A 26,827-nucleotide genomic window follows, 5' to 3' on the forward strand; every position below is an offset into this window, starting at 1 on the left:
AGTGTTAATATTGGTATCAAATGTTGGTGCAAGGCCAGAAATTTCACGGGAGGTTTTAAGTTGATTACATCGACCCCTGTGTTCAACTGGTACTTAGTTTATCGACCCCCAAAGAATGAAAGGCAAAGTCAGCATTTGCACAATTTGAACTCAGAGCATTAAATCGGAAGAATGCTGCTAAGCATTTTTTCAGCTTGGTAATGAAAATCTCTGTGAAAATTAATACAGAGGGAAGAGCAAATGAAAGAGAGAGAGAGAGAGAGAGAGAGAGAAAGAGGGAGTAGGAAACGGCAAAAGTGTAAGAGAGAGATGATGAAGTACCAAGGTATACTCACAAGTAACAAGGATCAGAGCATAGATGTCATGGTAGAGTAAGGAAAAGAGAGGTACCTGTATAATATATGTGTGTGTAAAGAGGTACAGTATATATTTCTTTACTACCCACAAGGGGCTACACGTAGAGGGGACAAACAAGGACAGACAAAGGGATTAAGTCGATTACATCAATCCCAGTGCGTAACTGGTACTTTGTTTATCGACCCCGAAAGGATGAAAGGCAAAGTTGACCTCGGCGGAATTTGAACTCAGAACGTAGGGGCAGACGAAATACGGCTACGCTTTTCGCCCGGCGTGCTAACGGTTCTGCCAGCTCACCGCCTTAGAGGTACAGTATAGGAGTGGAGGCGTAAAGTTGATATCGTTGAAAAGGAAGTGAGTAGATAATGTGGCATTTGTTCGGGAAAGAGAAAGAGAGAGAGAGAGAGAAGGAAAGTAAAAACAAAGAAGTGACACCATGTCAAAGATATTGCATGGGAGGAAAGAGCAAAAGAGATTCAGTGAATGATTATAATGAAAAGAAGCAAGTACAAGATAGAGAGAAGAGGGAGAGAGCAAGAGAGAAGCATTTGCACACATCCAACCCCTACACACACATTCATATATCTCTATATATATGTGTATGTTTTTGTTTACTGGTTCCAGACTTTGCACCACAGTCATGCTGGAGCACTACCCTCAAGGATTTTAGTCAATTATAACTTGTTTAGTGTTTTGTCTGCTCATGGTGGATTGGCAAAAATGTGTCTTGCAAAATGCTTTGAAATGTTAAATTGTGGCGTTTTAGGTTTGGAGTTCAAATCTCATTGAAGGTACCTTTGCTTTTCCTCTTTCTAGTTTCCATAAAGTGTAGTATCAGGATTACTCTATATTCTTATTATTCATCCTAGATGTGAATGGATTCTATAACAGAAGAAGACTTTGGGTAGATATTAGGCAAAGTTAACCTGTGTGTCAAGAGCTTTAATAATCGATCAAAATCAATGGAAATTGTAGCTGTGATACCAGTGCCGGTGGCACATAAGAGAACCATCCGAACGTGGCCATTGCCAGCACCACCCCGACTGGCCTCTGTGCTTGTGGCACATAAAAAGGACCATCCGATTGTGGCCGTTGCCAGCCTCGCCTGGCCTCCGTGCCGGTGGTACGTAAAAAGCACCATCCGATCGTTGCCGTTTGCCAGCCTCGTCTGGCACCTGTGCCAGTGGCACGTAAAAAGTACCCACTACACTCATGGAGTGGTTGGTATTAGGAAGGGCATCCAGCCGTAGAAACATTGCTAGATCAGGCTGGGCCTGGTGCAGCCTTCTGGCTTCCTAGACCCCAGTTGAACCATCCAACCCATGCCAGCATGGAAAGCGGATGAGGAAGGGTTCTAATTAATATCAGCATCATCTTGTTGTCATCGTCAACATCATCATCATCATTTAAAATCCGTTTTTCATGTTGGCATGGGTTGGACAGTTTGATAGAAGCTGGCAAGTCAGAAGGCTGCACCAGGCTCCAGTTATCTCTTATGAAAATGTTTCTACAGCTGGATGCCCTTCCTAATGCCAATCACTTTACAGAATATAGTGGATGTTTTTTACATAGTACCAGCACAGGTGCCTTTTACATTATTATTATTATTATTATTATTATTATTGGTTAAGGTGGTGAGCTGGCTGAATCGTTTGTACACTGGATGAATTGCTTAGCAGTATTTCACCTGTTGCTATGTACTGAGTTCAAATTCCGCCGAGGTCGACTTTGCCTTTCATTCTTTCGGGGTCAATTAAATAAATACCAGTTACGCACTGGGGTCGATATAATTGACTTAATCTATTTGTCTGTCTTTATTTGTCCCCTCTATGTTTGACCCCTTGTGGGCAATAAAGAAATATGATGAGTTTCCAATACAAAACATCATCATCATCATCATTATCTTTTCTGTTCATATTTTCCAATTCTAGTATATTAAGTTGGCAAGACTTGTTACATGATATCCCCATAAAAGGCGGCGAGCTGGCAGAAACGTTAGGACGCCGGGCGAAATGCATAACCGTATTTCGTCTGCCGTTATGTTCTGAGTTCAAATTCCGCCGAGGTCGACTTTGCCTTTCATCCTTTCGGGGTTGATAAATTAAGTACCAGTTACGCACTGGGGTCGATGTAATCGACTTAATCCGTTTGTCTATCCTTGTTTGTCTCCTCTATGTTTAGCCCCTTGTGGGTAATAAAGAAATACGTATTTCGTCTGCCGTTATGTTCTGAGTTCAAATTCCGCCGTGGTCAACTTTGCCTTTCATCCTTTCGGGGTCGATAAATTAAGTACCAGTTAAGCACTGGGGTCGATATAATCGACTTAATACCTATGTCTGTCTATGTTTGTCTCCTCTATGTTTAGCCCCTTGTGGGTAATAAAGAAATACGTATTTCGTCTGCCGTTATGTTCTGAGTTCAAATTCCGCCGAGGTCGATTTTCCCTTTCATCCTTTCGGGGTTGATAAATTAAGTACCAGTTATGCACTGGAGTCGATGTAATTGACTTAATCTGTTTGTCTGTCCTTGTTTGTCCCCTCTATGTTTAGCCCCTTGTGGGTAGTAAAGAAATAGATATCCCCATAAAAAATTCCCTTTGTCTCAATCCCATATTGCTCAGAACATTGACCTCCTGGAATCTGTCCAGAGACGTGCAACCAAACGCATACCCTCCATCAGACACCTACCATATTCTGAGCACCTTGTTTCCCTGGGCATGGATTCACTGAAGCTCCGGCGTCTGGCGACGGACTTGGTAAACACCCACAAAGTTATCAACCACCTCACCAACAACAACACTGAACACCTTTTTGATCTCCATGTGTCTAACACACGTGGACATGCCTACAAAGTCAGAAAACAACACAGCTCCCATGACTTTCGGAAACATTTTTTCACGCTCAGAGTTGCTGAAGCATGGAATAAACTGCCTGCGTCAGTTGTTGACTGCCATGACACTGCATCCTTTAAGGCCCTCATGCTTTCCGAAATCCGCCGAAACTACACCTGATGATATATACACTTTAGATGAGTTGTAGTGCACCTGAGCACTGTACACAATTATTATTATTATTATTATTATATTATCTCTTCTATAACCAATCAATGTATTTCATCTTTTTTTCCCTTCCAGCCATTCCTTATCCAGTCGAGACATCTTATTTTCGATATTACGAATGGAGTTGTCCCCAATCAACAAACCGAAGATGTATCACAGTATACTGGCAGGTAAATTGAAATATTTTTCTAAGTATATAGTGAGTGTTTGTGAAGGCACAATAGCCCAGTGGTTAGGGCAGTGGACTCGCGGTCAGAGGATCACGGTTTCGATTCCCAGACCGGGCGTTGTGTGTGTTTATTGAGCGAAAACACCTAAAGCTCCATGAGGCTCTGGCAGGGGTTGGTGGCGACCCCTGTTGTATTCTTTCGCCCCAACTTTCTCTCACTCTTTCTTCCTGTTTCTTGAGTAATGCTGCGATGGACTGGCATCCCGTCAAGCTGGGGGGAACACATACGCCATAGAAACCAGGAAACCGGGCCCATGAGCCTGGCTAGGCTTGAAAAGGGTGTGTTGTAATAGTCTTTACTCTCTCTTTTACTTGTTTCAGTCATTTGACTGCGGCCATGCTGGAGCACCGCCCTTTTAGTCGAGCAAATCGACCCCAGGACTTATTCTTTGTAAGCCTAGTACTTATTTTATCAGTCCCTTTTGCTGAATGACTAAGTTACGGGGATGTAAACACACCAACATTGGTTGTCAAGCAATGTTGGGGGGGGGGCAAACACAGACACACAAACACACACACACACATATATATATATATATATACATATACATATATATGACAGGCTTCTTTCGGTTTCTGTCTACCAAATCCGCCCACAAAGCTTTGGTCAGCCTGAGGCTATAGTAGAAGACATTTGCCCAAGGTGCCATGCAGTGGGACTGAACCTGGAACCATGTGGTTGGTAAGCAAGCTATTTACCACACAGCCACTCCTACGCCTATACTCTGAAGATACAAAAAAAAACAAAAAAGGTGCCTGGTCAAGGCATGGTTTAGTGGTCAGGGTATTGAGCTCATGGTCATTAGGTCATGAATTCGACTCCTGGTGATGGGTTGTGTCCTTGAGCAAGACATTTTATTTCATGTTGCTCTGGTTCACTCAGTTTGTAAAAAATGAGTTGCCCATGTATTTCAAGGGGTCATCCTTGTCACATTAGTTCAAATTCCGCTGAGGTCGACTTTGCCTTTCATCCTTTCGGGGTCGATAAATAAAATACCAGTTACGCATTGGGGTCAATGTAATCGACTTAATCCCTTTGTCTGTCCTTGTTTGTCCCCTCTGTGTTTAGCCCCTTGTGGGTAGTAAAGAAATAGGTATTTTGTCTGTCTTTGTGTTCTGAGTTCAAATTCCCTCAAGGTCAACTTTGCCTTTCATCCTTTCGGAGTCGATAAAGTACCAGTTATGCATTGGGGTCTATGTAATCGGCTTAATCCCTTTGTCTGTCCTTGTTTGTCCCCTCTGTGTTTAGCCCCTTGTGGGTAGTAAAGAAATAAGTATTTAGTCTGTCTTTGTGTTCTGAGTTCAAATTCCGCTGAGGTCGACTTTGCCTTTCATCCTTTCGGGGTTGATAAATAAAGTACCAGTTACGCATTGAGGTCAATGTAATTGACTTAATCCATTTGTCTGTCCTTGTTTGTCCCCTCTATGTTTAGCCCCTTGTGGGTAGTAAAGATATAATTATGGGTCACACTTAAACTCCTTGAGAACTACATGAAGGGTATGTGTATCCATGGAGTGCTCAACCACTTGCATGTTAATTTCATAAACAAGTTGTTCCATTGATTAAATCAGCTGGAACAATTGTTGTCACGACTGATGGAGTGCCAGATACAAAATGGTGAGTATTAAAAGGGAATACAGCAAAGAATTGGGAAAGGTGGATGGGGAGATAAGTTCATGAGAATGTGAGATGGTTAGAGATGGGGCTGGAGGTGAAAGTAGTGAATGAAACAAAGGATATTGTAACATTATTACTCTTTACTCTTTTACTTGTTTCAGCCATTTGACTGTGGCCATGCTGGAGCACCACCTTTAGTCGAGCAAATCAACCCCAGGACTTATTCTTTGTAAGCCTGGTACTTATTCTATCGGTCTCTTTTGCTGAACCCCTAAGTTACGGGGACGTAAACACATCAGCACCGGTTATCAAGCGATGTTGGGAGGACAAACACAGACACACAAACATATACACACACATATATATACATATATACGACAGGCTTCTTTCAGTTTCCGTCTATCAAATCCACTCACAAGGCTTTGGTCCGCCCGAGGCTATAGTAGAAGACACTTGCTCAAGGTGCCACGTAGTGGGACTGAACTCTGAACCATGTGGTCGGTAAGCAAGCTACTTTACCACACAGCCACTCCTACACCTATTATTGTTAATGTTTGTCTTTTTCACAGAGTTTACCTATGGAATTCAGGAATGATATTCTAACAGGATACTGTGTCCAATACATTGATGGAAGTTCAACTAATAACACTAAACAATGCCTGGATCCAAACAATTTAATAGTTGACTCTTTATTTAAAGAGTTTCAAGATCTTCCAAGGAACGAAACGCTTACATTTTCCATTGTGGCAGTAACCGAAAGTAAAAGAATGTCGCAACCTGCATTTATACAAGTGAAAAACACAGGTAATTACACCTTCCAGTTTTATTTTGATTCAGAAGACTTTTAGAATTATTTGATTATTTTTAGAATGTCCAACTAATAACTGTCAAGGCATTCACTATTCTCTTCTGTTGATTTATTGGTAAATGTGCTTCGTAAAACATTAACCCTTTCGTTACCAACCCAGCTGAAACCGGCTCTGGCTCTTTAGTACAAATGTCTGGTTTTCAAAAGTTCTGAATTAAAACCTTCCACCAAATCTTAGTCACAATTTATGTCCCTAACTCTAGCTTAATGATAACGATGTTATTTTACTTAATTCTTTGTTATATTTTACATAATTGGAAGAAACACTGAGCATCTCAAAATAAATACAGTAACGAAAGGGTTAACGGAATGAAAATGAATATTGAAGGTTCCTCTTGCTCTTCACTGATATTAAAGTGTTCTGTTTTAAACTCAATTCTACACAAGTATCTTTCTTACTTTTATTATTTCTTCTTTCAATAATCTTCCTGTTTTTAGCTATTAATCTGTTCAATGTCATTTATGATTACTTATATTCATTTATGTACAAATAAAACAAATCAGAATGTTTTTTTTCCCTTCTTCAAATCCTATATTTTCTGTTATCGGCGTCGACATCGGTGGCGTCATCATTTAATGTCAGTTTTCCATGCTGACATGGGTTGTACGGTTTGACAGGAGCTTTCCACCTGAAGGGCTGTCTGGGCTCTATGTCTGTCTTGGCATGGTTATTACAGCTGAATGCCCTTCCTAATGTCAACCACTTTACAGAGCGTCCTTAGTGCTTTTATGTGGGACCAGCATGGGATATATGTTATAAACTATCTCATCTCATTTGAACCTTCCATGAGCAAAGGCCTTAGTATCTTATGGTAAGGACCAGACATCCATAAAAATATTTAACCCTTTAGTGTTTAAACCGGCCATATTAGGCCAAAATTGTCTTCCTGTTTTATGCTCAAACCAGCCAGCTCTGACCTCTCACACCTACCCTACAAAGCCATTCTAAAAATAAACAGGGACATCATCAAAATCTCAGAGTTACAAGATGCTGTACAATTAATTTAAAACAATGTAATTAAACAGGCTTTACATTTGACAGAGTAATCTGAATGCTAAAGGGTTAAAGAATTGATGAAAACACTTTAAATTAATCTTATAAATTCATTTAACAATTACTGCTGCCCTTCATTAATAACAACTAATCATTACTCTGTGATTGGATTTGGCATTTCTTTCCTTAATCCTTTAAGCTCACATCTTTACAACTCCATAAAATTTTAGAATTTTCATTGTCTTTCTCTCATTGACCCAAATTAAATAACATTCATTGATCTTTTTACATAAAATGAAATCTCCATAACTCTAATTTTTCACTCAATATTTCAGTCTCTGCTGTGCCTCTTCTTATCTTCTCTATTCCATCTCAGAACATTCAGCCTTAGAAAATTCCATACATTTGTCATGTAATTTTTTTTTTTTTTATAATTAGATTGAATGTCTGAAATATTAAATGTAGTATTCTGAAAGTTATCAAACAGTTAAAGTACTTTTAATTAATTCATAACAATCACTATATATATAAATGGCAAAATATCTGCGTGTGTTCCTTTATACAAATCCACAATTTTTCAGTTAGCGGGCTCGCACTTTCTATGGTCATTCAAAACCGTCCAAGGGTGGTCATACACATCTTTACATTTCCCCAGTCATCCCGCAAAGCCATTAAAAAGTCAATAGAAGTGACTTTTTTGTGAATTTTCTATTCAAAACCCAATTAAAATGCCTGAAACTTGACACACCAATTGAATGCCAGCTAGCTGTATGTGATTGGTCGGAGATTTGGACAGTACTCGCGTGTATGTGCGCACGCACGCACGCAGCTGTATATGCATGCACTAGCACTATGACCTGGCATTGCCGGGTCATAGTGCTAGTCATATATTAAATCATAAGTTAATTCATAACTTTCATACTCATACATGCAGAAGGAAGATTATATAAAACAGCTAGAGGCGGCGAGCTGGCAGAAACGTTAGCGCGCCGGGCGAAATGCATAGCGGTATTTCGTCTGTCGTTACGATGTGAGTTCAAATTCCGCCGAGGTCGACTTTGCCTTTCATCCTTTCGGGGTCGATAAATTAAGTACCAGTTACCCACTGGGGTCGATGTAATCGACTTAATCCCTTTGTCTGTCCTTGTTTGTCCCCTCTATGTTTAGCCCCTTGTGGGTAGTAAAGAAATATATATAAAACAGCTATTAATGATTCCTTTTCTTTTATTCAGCCCCAAGGAAGCCTACAGCAGTTTACGTGACAAAAATAAGTGACAAAATGTATAATGTGTCTTGGTTACTTGAACAGCCTCAGGAAGCTGTTAATGTAACTGTGTTTTGGTGCCTGTATAAGATTACCTATTCTGATTTTGAATGCAGCGTAAGTAAATCCATCTTCCTATGATGTCATATAAATATGAATGTAAATTTATCATTAACTAGCAGTATTGCCCGGTGTTGCTCGGGTTTGTTTTGACCCTTTAGAATTGGAATTTTTGAAAAGTAAACATTTTGCCTTATGTAGCTTGTTATTCTCTTTAAGTGAACATTTTTCTGATTGAAATGCACCGAAAAATGGTGACACAGCAGTCAAAAAATCGTAAAAAATAGGGATTTTCATTGAACAAAGGCATCTTTTTGATGTAAATAATTTTTGGTGTTAACATGGTTCAATTTGAATTTTTTCTTCTATGGAATGAAGAGCAAGCCTTCTTCTATCATACTCTCATTTTTGGTCGACTTGTGCCACAGGGTCTCAGAGGAGATACCTGCTACACACACACAGACAACTTCAACTTTATAAATAGTAAAAAATAGGGATTTTCATAGCAAAAAAGCACCTTTTTGATGTAAATAATTTTTGGTGTTAACATGGTCCGATTTGAATTTTATCTTCTACGGAATGAAGAGCAAGCCTTCTTCTATCATACTCTCAATTTTGGTCAACTTGCGCCTCAGGGTCTCGGAGGAGATAGTGTTAGTTGAAGGCTACCAAACCTGCCACACACACACACAAACAACTTCAGCTTTATATATATAGATAAATGTTTACAACATATTCATTTATGTAGTTTTGTGATGAAGATGACAACACCTCATGTCCTGGTGATGGTCGTGGTGGGGTTCAGCAGCATCAACTCACCCACCCCATCAACAGATACTGGCCTTGTACCTAAATCAGTGACTATCTTTGGTTACCATCAACCATCAGTTGGTAGTACAGTGTATTCAAAGTAGAAACAGTCTAAAGGAGATTTGAGAATAGACAGGTGAAGCCTTAAACTGTGGGCATCTCTGATGTATGGATTCAGAACTGAGATGGATGAATGGATCTGGCTACCAATTTAGCAGATTGCAAATTACATTTTAACCCTTTAGCATTTAAACTGGCCATATTCAGCCAAAATATTCTACGTCTTTGATATTCAAACTGGTCAGATCTGGCATCTTAGACCAACCCTACAATATCATTCTAAAAAATCAAGTTACCATAGCAAAATCTCATAGCTACAAAATAATGCATGATTAATTCAAAACAATGTGAATAAAGAAAGCATTATATTTGACAGAATAATGTGGATGCTAAAGAGTTAAAATGACAGTAATAGCAATTTAAGTTATCATCATCATCATCATCATCATCATCATCGTTTAACGTCTGCTTTCCATGCTGGCATGGGTTGGACGATATGACTGAGGACTGGCAAACCAGATGGCTGCACCAGGCTCCTATCTTGATCTATCAGAGTTTCTACAGCTGGATGTCCTTCCTAATGCCAACCACTCCAAGAGTGTAGTGGGTGCCTTTACGTGCCACCGGCACGAGGACCAGTCGGGCAGCACTGGCAACGGCCATGCTCAAATGGTGTCTTTTTACGTGCCACCTGCACAGGAGCCAGTCCAGCGGCACTGGCAATGACCTCGCTCAAATGTCTTTTCACGTGCCACCGGCACAAGTGTCAGTAAGGCAATGCTGGTAACAATCACGCTTGAATGGGGTTCAATTTTTGCTGAGGTTACCTTTCATCCTTTCTGACTTAATGAAATAAGTACCCATAGGATCAGTATTATTGATTACCCTGCACCCATCCCTTAAAGTTGCTAGCTAAATTTCAGGCCCTGTGCCTATAGTAGAAAGAATTATTATTTAATTATTATTTAATTTAATTACCTAAAATTTTATTGTGCTTTTAGGATGAAGGTGAATGGATTACAGTTGCAAATGAAAGCTATGTATTGGTAAATTACAGTTTAGAACAACTGCCTGTTTTTGCTGCCCATGTTAGCACAGAAGAAGGGAGAAGTTCTTTAACAAAAGCAGAATGTATATTCATGCCTAAAAAATGTAATTATCCCAATTTTATAATCTGTTATATTCTTCTAAACAAACTAATGTATCAAGGTAAAGTAAACTAGCCATCTCAATATGGCTAACCACTGGGGGTGGGTGTTACTGTAGCTTTTAACCCCAGGAGAACATCGTCTCCAGCTGGCTTTAGGCACACTTTCTGTGCTCTTATGGTATTTGCAAAGGGAGGTCATCCTTCCCTCGTCAACCTAAGTGATACACACGGACTGCAGTTTCTAGGTATTGACCTGTCCTCAGCGTACGACAATCACCGGTTTTCGATGAAAGGGCTCCCAATGCAAATACTTATATTGTTTTTCCAGTAACTTTTTGTCACTGATCTCGAAAAACTGTATGCAAGCAATAATATATCTCTGAACGAGGTATAAACAGTAACTGCACGACAATGTGAGGTATTTTTACCATCTCAATATGGCTAACCACTAAGGGTGGGTGTTACTGTAGCTTGTAGCCCCAGGAGATCATCGTCTCCAACTGGCTTTAGGCACACTTTCTGTGCCCTTATGGTATTTGCAAAGGGAGGTCATCCCTCTCTCGTAAACCTAAGCGATACGCAAAGTGTGCCTAAAGCCAGCTGGAGACGATGATCTCCTGAGGCTAAAAGCTACAGTAACACCCACCCTTGGTGGTTAGCCATATTGAGATGGCTAGTTTACTTTACGTTGTCGAGCGGTTACTGTTTACATCTCGTTCAGAGATTTATTATTGCTTAATGTAGCAAGATTTGTCAGAAAAATACGTTAAAACTTTCTTACTATCTCTAACATTACAATGATGTTTGCAATAGGATCCAACTGTATTTTATCAAGTTTATAAGGAGGGCCTCCATGATTCTGAGATTGACACTGTTCTGTTGGATGACCTTGATGGCTACTTTAAAATCTTGGGTTTGGCACTTCCTAAGGTGTTACTATATTGAAGTGTCCCTGTTCATATGCTCCTTTATACAGATGTGAAATTTCCTGGTGGTGCTCTCTATGTAGGGATGCCCTACATTTACTGCAGGCTACTTCATGTACCACATAGGCCCTCAAGTATGTTTTGACATTATTGATGGGGCAATTGGTTAATGTGCACCCAACAATGCTATCTGTGGGGTATTATTCTTTGTGAGAAATTTCTTTTGGGTGGACCAGTGTGCACCCTCTGTATGTTGAGTCTCTCTCTGCAGGTCACATGTTGTATAGCTGCAGTTGTTCTGCTGTCAAAGTAGGGCAGTTTAACGAAGCACTTTTCAGACTTGGAGTTACGGGCCTTCTTATGTGGTTTGCCTACTTTCATGTTTTGTAGCTACAGTCATTTGACTACAGATGGTGGATAGCTATTGTGTGCTAAGTTCTTGAGGAATCACTTGAGGTTGATACCTCTGTCAGTTGTTTTGCTGCATCTGTCTCTTATGCATGTGATTTCATTTTGCACATATGCAGCTTTAGCTCTGGTCAGCAGGGCTGACTTGTAGTGTACAATCAGGTTCCCCCTGGCTGCTTTTTTTTGTAAAAATTAGCATAGATGGGACTCTCCTCTGTGATCTTGATTTGGAAATCCAGTAGAGAGAGGATTCTGGGAGGAGGTGATTACCATACATTAAAGTTTCAGCAAAACTGACAGCCACATAAAATTTGAAATACAACACCCAGAAAGTCTGGGTGTTAAAGCAGCTGCTTAACAACTCAGATGTAGATGTGATATATCTTTGCAAATGTGGATGTGATATATCTTTGATAAAGTCAACCATGCTATGATATGTCACAAGCTGCATGATATCTGCATTGTCAGAAAACTTGGAGAATGGCAACATGGCTTTCTAAAAGACAGAAGTCAGGCAGTGGTGGCCAATGCGGCTACCTCTAAGGGAATACAAATAGTGGGTGGTGTTCCACAGGGCACTGTCTTGGGCCAATGCTATTCATAGTGGCCCTCTCAGACATCCTCTCAGCTGCTCAGATAGCCACCCTTGCTAGCTATGCAGATGATACAAAAGTCTCTTAGAGGATACAGAATCCTGGAGATATTATGCACCTGCAACAGGAGTTGGGTGCAATATACAGGTGGGCTGAGGACAAGACCATGCAGCTTAATGTTGGAGAATTCCAAGCCCTGTGCTACCAGCACACAAAACTGAATGAAATATGAAATGCAGGACTTTTTTTTGGCCTGCCCTATATACTAGGGAAGGCCAACCAAAACCTTGTGAGTAAATTTGATAGATGAAAACTAAAAGAAGACCACCATATGTATGTATGTTTTCACACACGCACGCATGCACGCACGCACACACACACACACACACACACACACACACACACACACACACACACACACACACACACACACACACACACACACACACACACACACACACACACACACACACACACACACACACACACAACACACACACACACACACACACATCTATCATGTGGACAATATTTTCAACTGATATGTTACAGCCATGCCTGATTCTTCAAGTGCTTCAGTTCTGAGTACATACATATATTTACTTGACTGCAGACATTTTTTTTCTCATTGTTTTGATATACCATTTTCTATCATTAATAAAACTGTGAACACGCTAGTAGTGATATTAACAATGATAAGAATAAAAGTAAGAATAACAAATATTTTAAACTCTTTCAGCCACAAAACCTCGGAAACCTCATATTAATTGGTTAGAAACTAAGTTTTCTCTTACATGGCCTACACTGCAATGTTCTGACTGGAATGATATACCCATTGCTTATGTGCTGCATTATGCAGAGGGTAAGAGTTGTGAAAATGGTGAGTATTCTATTTTTTTTAACTGCTCTTTTGCATTCCTTATACTTTCTCTCATATTCACCTCACACTTTGCTCTCTGCAGTGTCTGTCTGTCTGTCTCTTTCTAAATGGGCAAGCCTTGTATTCAGAAAGACACCTGCTCTTGTTCCTCTATCATATTTTCCCATCTCTCAATACAGTACCCTACTCAGTTGAGAGGTTTTACCTTGTAGGTACTTGGTGACTCCATCTGTGCTGGTGCCAAGGTAAAAAGAAAAAAAAAATTGGTACACTCTGGTGTCTGTACACTCTGTAAAGTGGATGGCAACAGGAAATTCATCCAAATGTGTAAACCATAACAAAGCAGACATTGGAACTTGGTGCAGCCCTCTAGTTTTTTGGCTCCTGTTGAACCAACCATACCAATATAGAAAAAGGGACATTAACTGATGATGATGTTGATGGTGATGTCGATGTTCTTATTGTTGCGAAACACTGTTTAGAACAGTGGTTGTGACAATAGAATCATCATCATCGTCATCATCATCATTTAACGTCCATTTCCATGCTGGCATTGGGTTGGACGGTTTAACAGGAGCTGGCCAGATAGAAGACTACACCAGGTTTCAGTGTCTGTTTTGGCATGGTTTTTAATACCAGCCACCCAGTAGAGTGCTTTATGGTTTTGGGTTCAAATCCTGCCAGACCAAAATAGTTTTCCATTTACACCTAACATCTAGAAAATAAAATTCTAACCAAATCAAAAGGAAATTCATTTTGTCCCTTACAGAGAGGGACAAGTAGGGCTTGTGCCTTGGTATAAACAAATCTCCCTCACCATTACCACCACCACCACCACCACAACCACTGTTGCTGTTGTCATTAAAGCTCTCTCTAGTTTATTTGAACTATTGTCAGGATACTGTTGTTGTTATTGTTGTCTAACTCCAGGCCAACTTTTCTCCAACAGATTTGTAATCAAAGATATTCTGGATGACATCATCCACTCTTGTTATTAGAGTGTTATCTGAGCCTATTCAGTCAAATATGTCTGTCAGTTTTTGAGAAGATAGGATCTGGGTTAAGAGAAATTTGACTTGATCTTTTTGCTGCTGTTGTTCTAGTTGTTGTTGTTGTAGTTGTTGGATATGATTCTTCTTTGAACCTGTATTTAGTATGGAAAATAAGAAATGAAAGATGCGGTATTCCTGTCTTTCCTAAGGATATTCTCTGACTGACTAAATAAATATAAAGAAATGGTAAAATATTGTCCTTTTTCTCATTTTAAAAATCGTTTAAAGGCAAGGGGAAAGAATTTCCAGTGAATGGGACAAAAGCAGTTGAAAATGATGTTGTCATCAATGGCCTATCATCAAACACAGAATATTCAGTATGTATACAACTGAAGACAAAGGATGGACTAAGTCTAATGAGTGACCCCACAATAGGAATGATTAAAGACACAGGTAAAGAGAATGCTTTATGGAATATCTAGAACAAGGGTTCTCAACCAAGGTCCATATAAAATTTTTGGGGTCCCTGCCATGAAATAGTAAACATGGTGTCCCCAATAGTATTTTAAGAACCCCTGAAAATATTTTGTTTCAGATTTATGTATTGGGATGTATTACAGGAAACCCCTGGGTTTCTTTCTCGAACATTTTACATAGTTCAACTTACACAAATTAATGAGTGAAAAACGAAACGGGAATTTTGAAAGATGTTTCTATAAAACTGGTTACATTGAATGGCTATGGGTATCCACCAGAATAAAACAGTAATCAAAGGGTCCATAGAAAAAAATGGTTGAGAACCCCTGATCTAGAATCTGATATTTTGTTTATACATCGTTTAGTATTGTCTTTTAGTTTGTCTCTTATTGGAATAGAAGGGAAAATTACAAGGGTTCTTTTTAGATTCCTCTGTATTACCATATCAAACAGTACACATTGTAAAATTTTTAATCTCTCCAAAAACAAAGCTCATCTATACTAACGTCTAATTTGATATGAATCTATCGCAGTGTTCATTGGAGGATACATTGGAATAGTGTCCTGTTATCTTCTCCAGGTAGTCTACATGAAACCCATGGTATAAACTTCATATCCTACTTTATTTTTTACACGAGCAAAACGCCCCCCCCCCGTCCAATGGACAGTGCTGAGTTGTCAAACATTTAAACCAAATTTTCTCAAAACAACTTGTCCGACCGTCCCATAGGCCTCCCCTTTGAGAAACACTGATTTAACCTAAATTTGAGACACCGTGCATTTTTCTTGCATACGCGTAGTATCGATCGCAACAGCTGATGTACTTGCGCGCACAAATGCACGTTCCCACTGCTTTATCGATCGCATTCTCACCTGGAATCGGTTTTTGTAATTTTTTCAAGACTTATACACGCCCTGATACCATTGGTATCTACATATCAAATTTGAGCGCAATCAGATGGAGGATGCCCGAGATCCTAGAAGACACACACACACAGACAGAACAGATTTTATATAATAGATATTGTAAGGCTGCAGATAACAGATTTAATCGGTCAACCAACTGGCAGTTTTACATAATGTTCCTGACAGTTATATTTAATATGTGAGCAACCCAGTCCATGTGGCTACAAATGGTTGAAGACCTTGTTCATGTAGAGCAAGAATTATTAAAGTAAAGTTCATAAAATTTTCATGTTAATAGCTTGAGATAAATTAACTTATATGAGAAACGGAAAATCTGGTTTTGAATAATTCTGAAAAGAAATACACCCTTCCCACAAAATAGAAACAACTACAGAATATCTTTATATATAAAAGTGAAGTTGTGTGAGTGTCTGTCTCCTACGATTTAGATTCCTAACTACTCCCACATTTTGCGGTGCAGTTTAACCAAAAGCGGGTATCTTATAGTTGTGATTCATATCGAGCCCTTCTGGGTATTAGCGCGTGTCTATGATGAGTCTACGATTTAAAAAAAAATTTACCATCATTTTTTTCCCACTTTTAATGCATCTTTTTGCTATTATATAAGGGAAGTAACTCTCTAAAAATGCTTATATAGTTATTTCCCTTACAAACCCGAGACACGCCGGGCGATACTGCTAGTTGTATATACAGTACTTATCCAGGACTGCGTCTGCGTCTGCGCAGTAAAATTTGAAAAGTTTGTTCGTATAAACATGAGACAAGTAGCCTTGTTTGTCTCGTGTTGGATATGTTTAACCCTAGGTTGGACCTTGCTGAAGAAAATCAGACCTTGTGAGTTCCCCTTGACTCGCTAAAAGATGATCAGAAACCAATTGGTCCAGGGTGCTAGATGGTAAATGTTTTACATTTCCAAATTTATTCCTGTCGAATTTTATCCCCAATTTTTGTGGTTTACAGAACCTAGCTGTTCTTTCTAGCGTGCTGAATTCCCTATAAGTGGATTCCTTATGTGTATAAATATACACTATATTGTATGACGAATATTGTATATAAATATATAGGGAGAAATTTTTATATGAACGTTTCAAATTTTGGTCATCAAATAGTGATGATGATGGTAATGTGCAAAAATTATATGCGCTAACGAACATCGTTACTTTTACAGATTCGAGTGAGATTTACCTATATTTGTTCATGTTGTTGGTGACAGTTCTGTTCATTATATCAGCCTTGTTTACATGTATTAGGAGGTAAGTCTTAAATGTTTATATTCCTTTTTACACACACACACACACACACACAGACGTTCATACAATACATGTTGTCAGGACTGCCTGGCTGTCTACAATCAGACTTACCTATTCTAAGCTTTCAAATGGAAGCTACACTGTTGGTACACCTGTTTAACCCTTTTGTTACTTACCCGGCCAAAACCGGCTCTGGCTCTGTGGTAAAATGTCTTATTTTCTTAAGTTTTGAATTAAAATCTTCCACCAAACCTTAGTCACAATTTATGTTCCTAACAGTGGCTTAATGATAACTAAGTTATTTTACTAAATTCTTTGTTATATCTAAAATAACTGAAAGAAACGCAGAACATCTCAAAATAAATACAGTAACGAAAGGGTAATATAAATATAAAGAGGAATATAAATTGAGACTAAGGTTTCGTAGAAGATTTTAATTCAAAACTTATGAAAACAAGACATTTGTACTCAAGAGCCAGAGCCGGTTTCAGCTGAGTTGGTAACGAAAGGGTTAAAAAAAAAAAATTCAAGGATGCACTGAAAGCAACCTTAGACGATTGCAAGATCAGCTTATAACTGGGCTGCGTCCACTGCCCAACCTTACTCATTCTACCTCTCCCTCTTCCCCGGCTAACATATACTCAAGACAGGTCTCCATGGACGGAAGCTAGCAGCAGGTGTTCAGAAGCATTTGAATCTTTATGAATCTCTGTAACAGAGGTCAAATGGGAGGCTTGCAAACAATACTACCGTACAGTATCAGGCAACCTCTCTTTTTTGGTCTGTGGTTTAAGAAGGTTTCTTCCCAACCACGTAAGGCTAGGTTCAGTTCAACTGCATGGCACCTTTGCCAAGTGTCTTCTAATGTAGCCCAAGGCTGAGCAAAGCCTTGTGAGTGAATTTGGTAGATGGAAACTGAGGCCACCACGATTGTGCCTATGTTATTTTGTCATTGTTTACACTGTGAATCAAAATTTTTGTTTTGTTTTGTCTTTGGTTAGTAAGTGTTATTTCTTATTTACTTTTATCTCGAAATCAAAGAAAATGACTATTATTCCCTTCAAATTTTGCTTTTGTGACCTGGACATCAATGTTTTGAAACTGACCTATTTCCCATTACATTTCAGACAGATTCAGCACTGAGTTGCTGAAGCAGAAATATCATTATAGCAAATATCCTGCTCAATGCCACAGATTTGCTTGTCTGTTGTTTGACTGTAACCACTTGAGCATGTCCCTCAGTGGTTGACAATATGGGCATCTCTCATACTGGAATAGTGAGTGAGCATCATAGCCATATGTCAAAAGGGATTCTTTGGGTTTTAAATAAACGTAACAAAAGCAAAGTTTAAAGGAAATATTGGCTGGTTTTCATCATCATCATTGTTCGACCGTGGTCGAGACAATGGAATTTACCATGCTACGCCAGACTTCACGGCCCATCATAGCATTACGGAGGTCCTGTTGCTGGATGCCTGTATCCATGGAGATTACATCAGGGTAGGAGAGTGTGTGCCCTCTGGTATTGCGAGTAGATGGCTTCCAGAGGAGAAGAGTAGAAATTGCCTCGTTTTCAGCTCTACAACAATGTCCAGCAAACTGGACTCTCCTACCTTTCATACTTACTAGGGATAAGCAAATAGGAAATAACAGTTGCTACCCAAGGACAAAAATTGCGTTACACAATGTTGTTGTTGTTTTTGAATAGTCATAATTGTAATTTCTTTAATGTAACACAAATACTTCATGATTATGATGCAAAAACAATGGCCGTTTATAAATGTCATGTTCTCTGTTCATTTATTTCAGCCACTGCAAGTATGCTACAGCAATTAAAGTTGCCACAATAGACAGGGTAAATAATTCACTGCTTGCTCTCAGTTGTAATCCTTTCTTTATCAATGCTTTCAAATTTTGGCTCAAGACCAGCAATTTAAAGGGGTTTGGTTAAGTCGATTATCTTGACCATCAGTGCTTGACTACCACCTATTTTATTGACTCTTGGAGGGATGAAAGGCAGGGTTGACCTTGCCAGCATTTTGAACTCAGAACTTAAAGAGCTGGAGTAAATGCTGCCAAGCATTTTTGTCCAGTATGGTAACAATTCTGCCAGTTCACAACCTTTGACCTTTCTCTCATTATAACAAAGTTAAATTACAACTGTTACTTTTGACTCACATACTGAGAATGGCGCCTTCTCTTGGAGTTATTTCACTTAGATCTTGTTCCCAATTATTATTTTACTTTAGGTCTTGTTAAACTTCATGTCTTTTAACTCAATCCCACGCTTGCCAAGTTCCAAACTTCTGCTTTTCTTTAGCAGATTTTGCACTAAAAACTATTTTGCATAGAATAGTTCCCAGTGATATCTAGTCCCATGAATTAGAATAAAAAGCAAAGGATTAAAGATGGGACCTTTGACAGACAGTTGGCCTAGTTGTTCAGGTATTGTACTCAAGATCACAAGATTGTGGTTTCAATTTCCTGACTCGGTGGTTGGTGTGTTTTGTTCTTGAGCAAAGCACTTCATTTCACATTGCTCCAGTCCACTCAACTGTAAATGAGTGACTCTGTGACAGACTACCATCTCGTTCAAGGGGAATGTTATGATCTTGGTCACTTAGGCACCATGAAACCAGGTAACTGGTCCTGTGAATCATAGGACTTGAGCTGGTACTTACTACACACACAGACACATATATATGTATATATATATGCAGTGGCAGATTGACCAGGTTGCTGGCTTGCCTAATGGCAAGTAGGACTCTGCGCCATTAAAATCCATATGTAGGTGCCCATGTTAGTATCTAAGGGGCCCATCCCCTCAAGTTTGAGAATTTTTTATTCACTCCTGGAAGAATACATTAATTATTTCAGCCTGGCTGTGTTTGTAGACAGTTGAAAATAATACTTTTAACACAAAAAAAAAAAAAAATTAGACAATAGCATTGTAGTTGCAGGTCTCCTAGCAACCAATATTTTTAGATCCAGTCTGCCACTCTATGTATGTATGTGTGTATGTGTGTGTGTGTGGTGTGTGTGTGTGTGTGTGTGTGTGTGTGTATGTGTGTGTGTGTGTGTGTATGTATGTATGTATGTATGTATGTATGTATGCATGTATGTATGTATGAGTGTGTATGTATGTATGTATGTATGACGGGCTTCTTTCAGTTTCCATCTGCCAAATTCTCCCACAAAGGCTTTGGTTGGCCTGAGGCCATAGTAGAAGACATTTTGTTCAAGGTGCCATGCAGTGGGACTGAACCTAGGACCATGTGGTTCGGAAGCAAACTTCTTACCTCACAGCCAAGCCTGCACTTCTCTCTCTCTCTCTCTCTCTCTCTCTATATATATATATATATATATATATATATATAGTTGAGGTTATAAGAGATAATGGTGTCTTTGAGACCCAAAGGTGTCAGGTAATGCTGAATAAGTGCTATATATATATATATATATATATATATTATATATATATATATCATCATCATCATCAACATCATTGTTTAACGTCCGTTTTCCATGCTAGCATGGGCTGGACGGTTTGACTGGGGTCTGGGAAGCCAGGAGGCTGCGCCAGACTCCAGTCTGATCTGGTAGTGCTTCTACAGCTGGATGCCCTTCCTAACGCCAACCACTCCATGTGTGTAGTGAGTGCTTTTTACGTGCCACCAGCATAGGGGCGAGAGGAGGCTGGCAAAGGGCCATGATCAGTTGGTGCTTTTTATGTGTCACCGACATGGACGCCAGTCAGGTGGCGCTGGCATCAGCCACATTCGGATGGTGCTTTTTATGTGCCACAGGCACGGGTATCATAACTACAATTTCCATTTGATTTTTATTTTGATGTTGGTGTTGACGTACTTGACTCAATAAGGTCTCCTCAAGCACACGACAGGCTTCTTTCAGTTTCTGTCTACCAAATCCATTCATAAGGCTTTGGTCAACCCGAGGCTATAGTAAAAGACACATACCCAAGGTGCTATGCAGTGGGACTGAACCCAGAACCATGTGGTTGGGAAGCAAGCTTCACAACAGACTTGCACACAGTTTCTGTCTACCAAATCCGCTCACAAGGCCCTAAGGTGCTACACAATAGGACTGTACCCAGAAAGTATGTGTTTGTAAACTGAGCTTCTAAACCACACAGCCATGCCTCTACTTATCAGAATGTAGTAGTAGTAGTAGCAGAGACTTGATTTGAATGCATTCAGCAGAGCGGACTCTTTTTAAGGCACCTGAACAAGGTAATGGTATTAAGCAATGTAATATATTATGTATACAATTATATCTAAGGTGATGTATTATGTCTACCAAGGACGGCGAGCTGGCAGAATTGTTAGCACGCTGGGCAAAATGCTGAGCGGTATTTCATCTGCCGTTATGTTCTGAGTTCAAATTCTGCTGAGGTCAACTTTGCCTTTCATCCTTTCGGGGTCAATTAAATAAATACCAGTTACTCACTGGGGTCTATGTAATCAACTTAATCCCTTAGTCTGTCCTTGTTTGTCCCTTCTATGTCTAGCCTCCTGTAGGCAATAAAGAAATAAATTAAGTCTACCAAAGTGACATATTGGTTTCAAATTTTGGCACAAGGCCAGCAATTTCGGGGGAGAGGCTAAGTTAATTGACCCCCCCTCATGCATAACTGGTCCTTTTTTTTTTGTCTGCCTTTAACCCTCCAATGCGGAGTATAGGCCACTTATTGTTGAAATCCATGTTGCATAATTTTTTGTTTCTGTACTTATACTCTGCCATGACTGTCCCCCTTTCTCTAAGTTCCTTTTGTGTTGATCTATGCCACGAGTTCTTAGGCCTACCTCTCCTTCTATATCCATCCAGATTCCACTGTAAAGCACTTTTCGCTACATTTGGTGTGTCTTTTCTAATTGTGCTACCAATCCACTTCCACTTTTTCTTAAATATTTGCTCCCTAATCAAAACTTCATTTGCTCTTTGCCATAGCTCCATATTGCTTATGTGTTCGGGCCATCTAATTTTAAGTATACTATGCAAGCATCTGTTGATGAATGATTGTATTTGCTTATTTGACTTAACTGTTGTTCGCCATGTCTCAGCTCCATACAATAACATGCCGCTAAGAAAGCGGTACTTGTTTTATTGACCGTCAAAGGATGACAGGCAAAGTTGTTCTTTGTAGAACATACAGTCTAAAGAAATGCCACTAAGCATTTTTCCAGCATGCTAATGGTTCCGCGAGCTCTCTGCCTTACCAAAGGGATATATTATGATGGTGTTAAACAAGGTGATATATTATACCTGTATTCATCATCATCATCATCAGTTAATGTCCGTTTTCCATGCTGGCATGGGTTGGATGGTTTGACTGAAAACTGGTAAGCTGGAGAGCTGTACCAGGTTGCAGTTTGACTTGGTATGGCTTCTACAGTTGGATGCCCTTCCTAAGAGTGTAGTGGGTGCTTTTTATGTGCCACAAGCATGGATGCCAGTTACATGACACTAGCCACGACTATGATATCACTTGGCTTGACAGCTCTTCTCAAGCACAGGTGTTGTTTGTTCCTTCTCAAGCCACACCTGGCTCATTAGGACTGGTTTCCCGGTTTCTTTGGCATATAGGTTCTCCACCTGGACGGGACGCCGGTCTGTCGCAGGTGAGCTGCAAGATGCAGGAGGAAAGAGTGAGAGAAATTTGTGGCGAAAGAGTCAGCAGAAGTTCACCATTACCTTCTGCCAGAGCCGCGTGGAGCTTAGGTGTTTCGCTCATAAACACACACATCGCCCGGTCTGAGATTCGAACCTGCGATCCCTCTACTGAAATAAATAAATGCACCCTTTTTAAAGCCTAGCCAGGCTCATGGGCCCAGTCTCCCGGTTTCTATGGCATATGTGTTCGCCAGCTGGACGGGACACCAGTCCATCGCAGCATTACTCATTTTTGCCAGCTGAGTGGACTAGAGCAACGTGAAATGAAGTGCTTTGCTCAAGAACACCATGCGTTGCCTGGTCCAGGAATCGAAACCAAAATCTTTCGATCATGGTGCTGAGACCCTAACCACTAAGCCATGCGCCTCCACTCTCAAGCACAGTATATTGCCAAAGGTCTTGGTAACTTGTCATTGCCTCCACAATGTCCAAAATTTTACGTACCACTGGCATGGATGCCAGTTACACAACACTGGCCACAACTACAATTTCACTTGGCTTGACAGGTTTTCTCGTATAATATATCATAGAAGCCATGATAGAGTGACATGAGATGATTGGGCTTGGCTGTTTAGATGCTGGTGATTCAGCATGGCTGACAGGACATTGAACCTGTTTTGGTGACAGAACTTTCCGTATCCAAACCATGAAGGATTCCTTTGTGCATCACATATCCCTCGATCTCTCCTGCCCCACAAAATGCAGCTGATCCTTCTGGTCTTTTACCAAAAGGAATTCCATCAAGTTTTCAGAATCCTTCTTTCTTCTACTACTCAAACCTGAAGGTTCTATGAACAGTACTCCTATGGAGAAAGCCTCCGACTTCATCCATTTTGCATCCAATTTCACTTTGCACACCACCAGGTAAGCAATCTCCTCCAGATCTGTCCGTTTCCACTCCACCAAACTTGCTAATATGCAAGCATACACACCTGTGTACAGAGCAACAAAATCCTTCAATAATTCATGGCCAACTGTGTAGTCCATGTGAGACACAAAATGGAGTACTGTTTCAACTTGTGGAACAGCATGGCTGCTACACACACACACACACACACACACACATTGATAGGTATAAATTCTTTATCTGGAGACATTCTCCAAATATGCTGTCTTCCCTCTCAGCTAATTTCCTTCACTGCTTCTACAATAGCCTCTCCTAAGGCAATAGACACTGTTTTCCTTATGTCTCTATCCTATATTCATGTATGTCATTTTCCTTTTGATCTTGACAGGTTCCCAGTTACACTGATCTGGACCACGATTATGAAAAAATTCAAGATGATGAAAATCAGTTAATGGATGATAGTAAATACACGTTTTTTCAAACTGGTGAATCAGGTTATTATAGTTCCTACAATTCATCAGGGACTGAAAAATCACTTTTTCCAAGTGAAGAATTTTTAAAGTCAGCAATACATTTTCCTGATTATTTACAAGTTAATGAACTGACAGGAAAACTTCTGGACAAATCAAAAGATGCTGAGAATATCAACGTTAAAACTGCTTCTCTATGTAATAAAACAGATGATATTGAAAATGTTTCCTATGAGACAGGCTATATTGATGAACCAGGAGATTATAGTCGATTATGTAGGTCTCCTGGGTCAGTCCCCACATGTGTAGATGGTAACATGGAGGAAAATGTCTCCTGTAGAACAGATTATGTTGACGAACCCAATAGTTCTTTCAGTGAACTTTCATCTATGTCAGTCCCCACATGTGTAGATGGTAACATGGAGGAAAATGTCTCCTGTAGAACAGATTATGTTGACGAACCCAATAGTTCTTTCAGTGAACTTTCATCTATGTCAGTCCCCACATGTGTAGATGGTAACATGAAGGAAAATGTCTCCTGTAGAACAGATTATGTTGACGAACCCAATAGTTCTTTCAGTGAACTTTCATCTATGTCAGTCCCCACATGTGTAGATGGTAACATGGAGGAAAATGTCTCCTGTAGAACAGATTATGTTGACGAACCCAATAGTTCTTTCAGTGAACTTTCATCTATGTCAGTCCCCACATGTGTAGATGGTTAACATGGAGGAAAATGTCTCTGTAGAACAGATTATGTTGACGAACCCAATAGTTCTTTCAGTGAACTTTCATCTATGTCAGTCCCCACATGTGTAGATGGTAACATGAAGGAAAATGTCTCCTGTAGAACAGATTATGTTGACGAACCCAATAGTTCTTTCAGTGAACTTTCATCTATGTCAGTCCCCACATGTGTGGATGGTAACATGAAGGAAAATGTCTCCTATAGAACAGACTATGTTGATGAACCTGATAGTTCTTTCAGTGAACTTTCATCTATGCCAGTCCCCACATGTGTGGATGGTAACATGAAGGAAAATGTCTCCTATAGAACAGACTATGTTGATGAACCTGATAGTTCTTTCAGTGAACTTTCATCTATGCCAGTCCCCACATGTGAGGATGATAACATGGAGGAAAATGTCTCCTGTAGAACAGATTATGTTGATGAACCAGATTGTTCTTTTAGTGTGAATGGTAACTTGATGAATATTGTTTCCAGTAGCCCAGATTATGTTGATGAACCAAATGGTCTAGCCAAACTTGTACCTAATCCTATTCCTCCATATAAAAATACGAACAGTAACAGGAGTATCACAGATTATATAACCTCTGAACCAGATTATATTTCGGGAATCCCCGAAGAAAGCACTAACTCTTATAAAAGTAAACCTTTGAAGGGACAAATTTTACAAACTGAAAATAAAGAAAGCAATCATATAGATACTTCAAAGTTCAATGGTAGAACAGTCGAAGAAAATGTAAAAGTGAATTGTAATGATGGTTATGTACCACATGAACACGTAGAGGCTATGGACTCCTCATTAGATGAGGTTCAAGACAAAAATATTCAAAACGAAAGACAAGGATTATCTCAAAATCCAACAAGATCTTGTAATCTTGTAAATGCTAATGTTCATAAACCATCAGATTCTTTGCAAAGGCTAGATAAAAAAATGGATAAATTACAAGACACAGAACAAACAACAGGGACAGTAGATTATGTCAAAACAGAAAGTTTTCTTGGATATGTTTCTAATGAAATTTCACATTTCACATAAAAAAGAACTTAGATTTGAATATCTTCAAAAAATTTTTTAACAGATAGTTTGCAATAGGGAAGGTATTTGCGTGTAAAAATCACTTGCTTCAATATTGCAATTTACACAAAAAAATCATTCCACTTATGTCTGCTGACCATCTTTGATGACTAACAGAAGAGCAAAAAACACAAAAGCAAATGAAACTAACCACAAAAATGCACTTGTGAATGAAGAAAACTTCTAAGCTCTTTAAATATTTAAACTTTTTTTTTTTTGTCTCTTTAAACAAACGCTTCTTGAGTCACCTTTTTGAAACAATATTTCAATACCAAAAATTTGTATCTGCTCTTCTCAGCAATTTATTTTAAAAGTTGCTAATAAAAACCAGCATTATTTTTTTTTTTTAATGTCCTATTTTGCAAGAATTTGGGCTCTCACAGTGACTGCCAGACCTTCGAGAGTTGAGGGTCAACACTTAAAATATGCATAAAAGGCAGTGACAATGTTATATTGAAGTTGCAGGTGTTGTTTAATCACTGCTTCTCCAAAGGCTTTCATTCTTTTCTATGCAGCAACACCCTGGTGTTAGAAGCAAACAAAGGAATGGCTCTACCTCCAAATCATGTCCTCTACCCAAATGTCCTAATCTAGCAGACCTTCCGACTGACATACCTGTGTGTGTTTATAAAATGCTTCTATCCTAAACAAATTTAGCTAATTTCCTTTACCTTAAACCATTTTCAAATGAAACAATAAGAAATTTTAACTAAAAAGAAAAGAAAAAAAAAATCATATCCAACAACAAAAGTGAAAGATTTGATGCTGCTGCTGCTGCTGCTGGTCAGGTATTGATATTAATTTTTTAATCCCTTTCAGCACAGTCTGAAATCAATAATTAAAAAGATTTTAGAATTTATTATCTTTTATTCTAAGATCAACTGAATCTATGGCCATTTTTAAAAATTGAACTATGCACCAGACACATTTGTCTAATTCAGTGGTTTCCAACCATTTTTTTTGTTATTTGTCTGTAGACCGCTTTGATTCCTATTTCACTTGGATGGACCCTGACAGCCTTTCATCATCATCATCATCATCATCATCATCATCGTTTAACGTCCGTTTTCCGCGC

General features: G+C 39.3%; 1 protein-coding gene across 4 annotated transcripts in view; it reads left to right on the top strand.

Moving 5' to 3' along the window:
* The window catches only part of LOC115222071, a 47,509-nt gene extending 20,732 nt beyond the window's left edge, over positions 1-26,777 (top strand). For 2 of the 4 annotated variants that reach the window (XM_029792171.2, XM_036511470.1), the window contains exons 7-15: positions 3,491-3,585; positions 5,832-6,066; positions 8,357-8,505; positions 10,320-10,470; positions 13,135-13,275; positions 14,556-14,720; positions 16,840-16,924; positions 18,731-18,776; positions 23,848-26,777. In XM_029792171.2, the coding sequence (XP_029648031.1) occupies positions 3,491-3,585; positions 5,832-6,066; positions 8,357-8,505; positions 10,320-10,470; positions 13,135-13,275; positions 14,556-14,720; positions 16,840-16,924; positions 18,731-18,776; positions 23,848-24,654 (1,874 nt within the window). In that variant the 3' untranslated portion in view covers positions 24,655-26,777. The remainder of the gene's footprint in view (positions 1-3,490; positions 3,586-5,831; positions 6,067-8,356; positions 8,506-10,319; positions 10,471-13,134; positions 13,276-14,555; positions 14,721-16,839; positions 16,925-18,730; positions 18,777-23,847) is intronic. The other 2 variants (XM_036511469.1, XM_036511471.1) reach the window with 2 other exon arrangements.
* Positions 26,778-26,827: the final 50 nt, after the last annotated feature.

Source organism: Octopus sinensis, linkage group LG19, assembly GCF_006345805.1.
Source record: "Octopus sinensis linkage group LG19, ASM634580v1, whole genome shotgun sequence".
Taxonomy (NCBI): domain Eukaryota; kingdom Metazoa; phylum Mollusca; class Cephalopoda; order Octopoda; family Octopodidae; genus Octopus; species Octopus sinensis.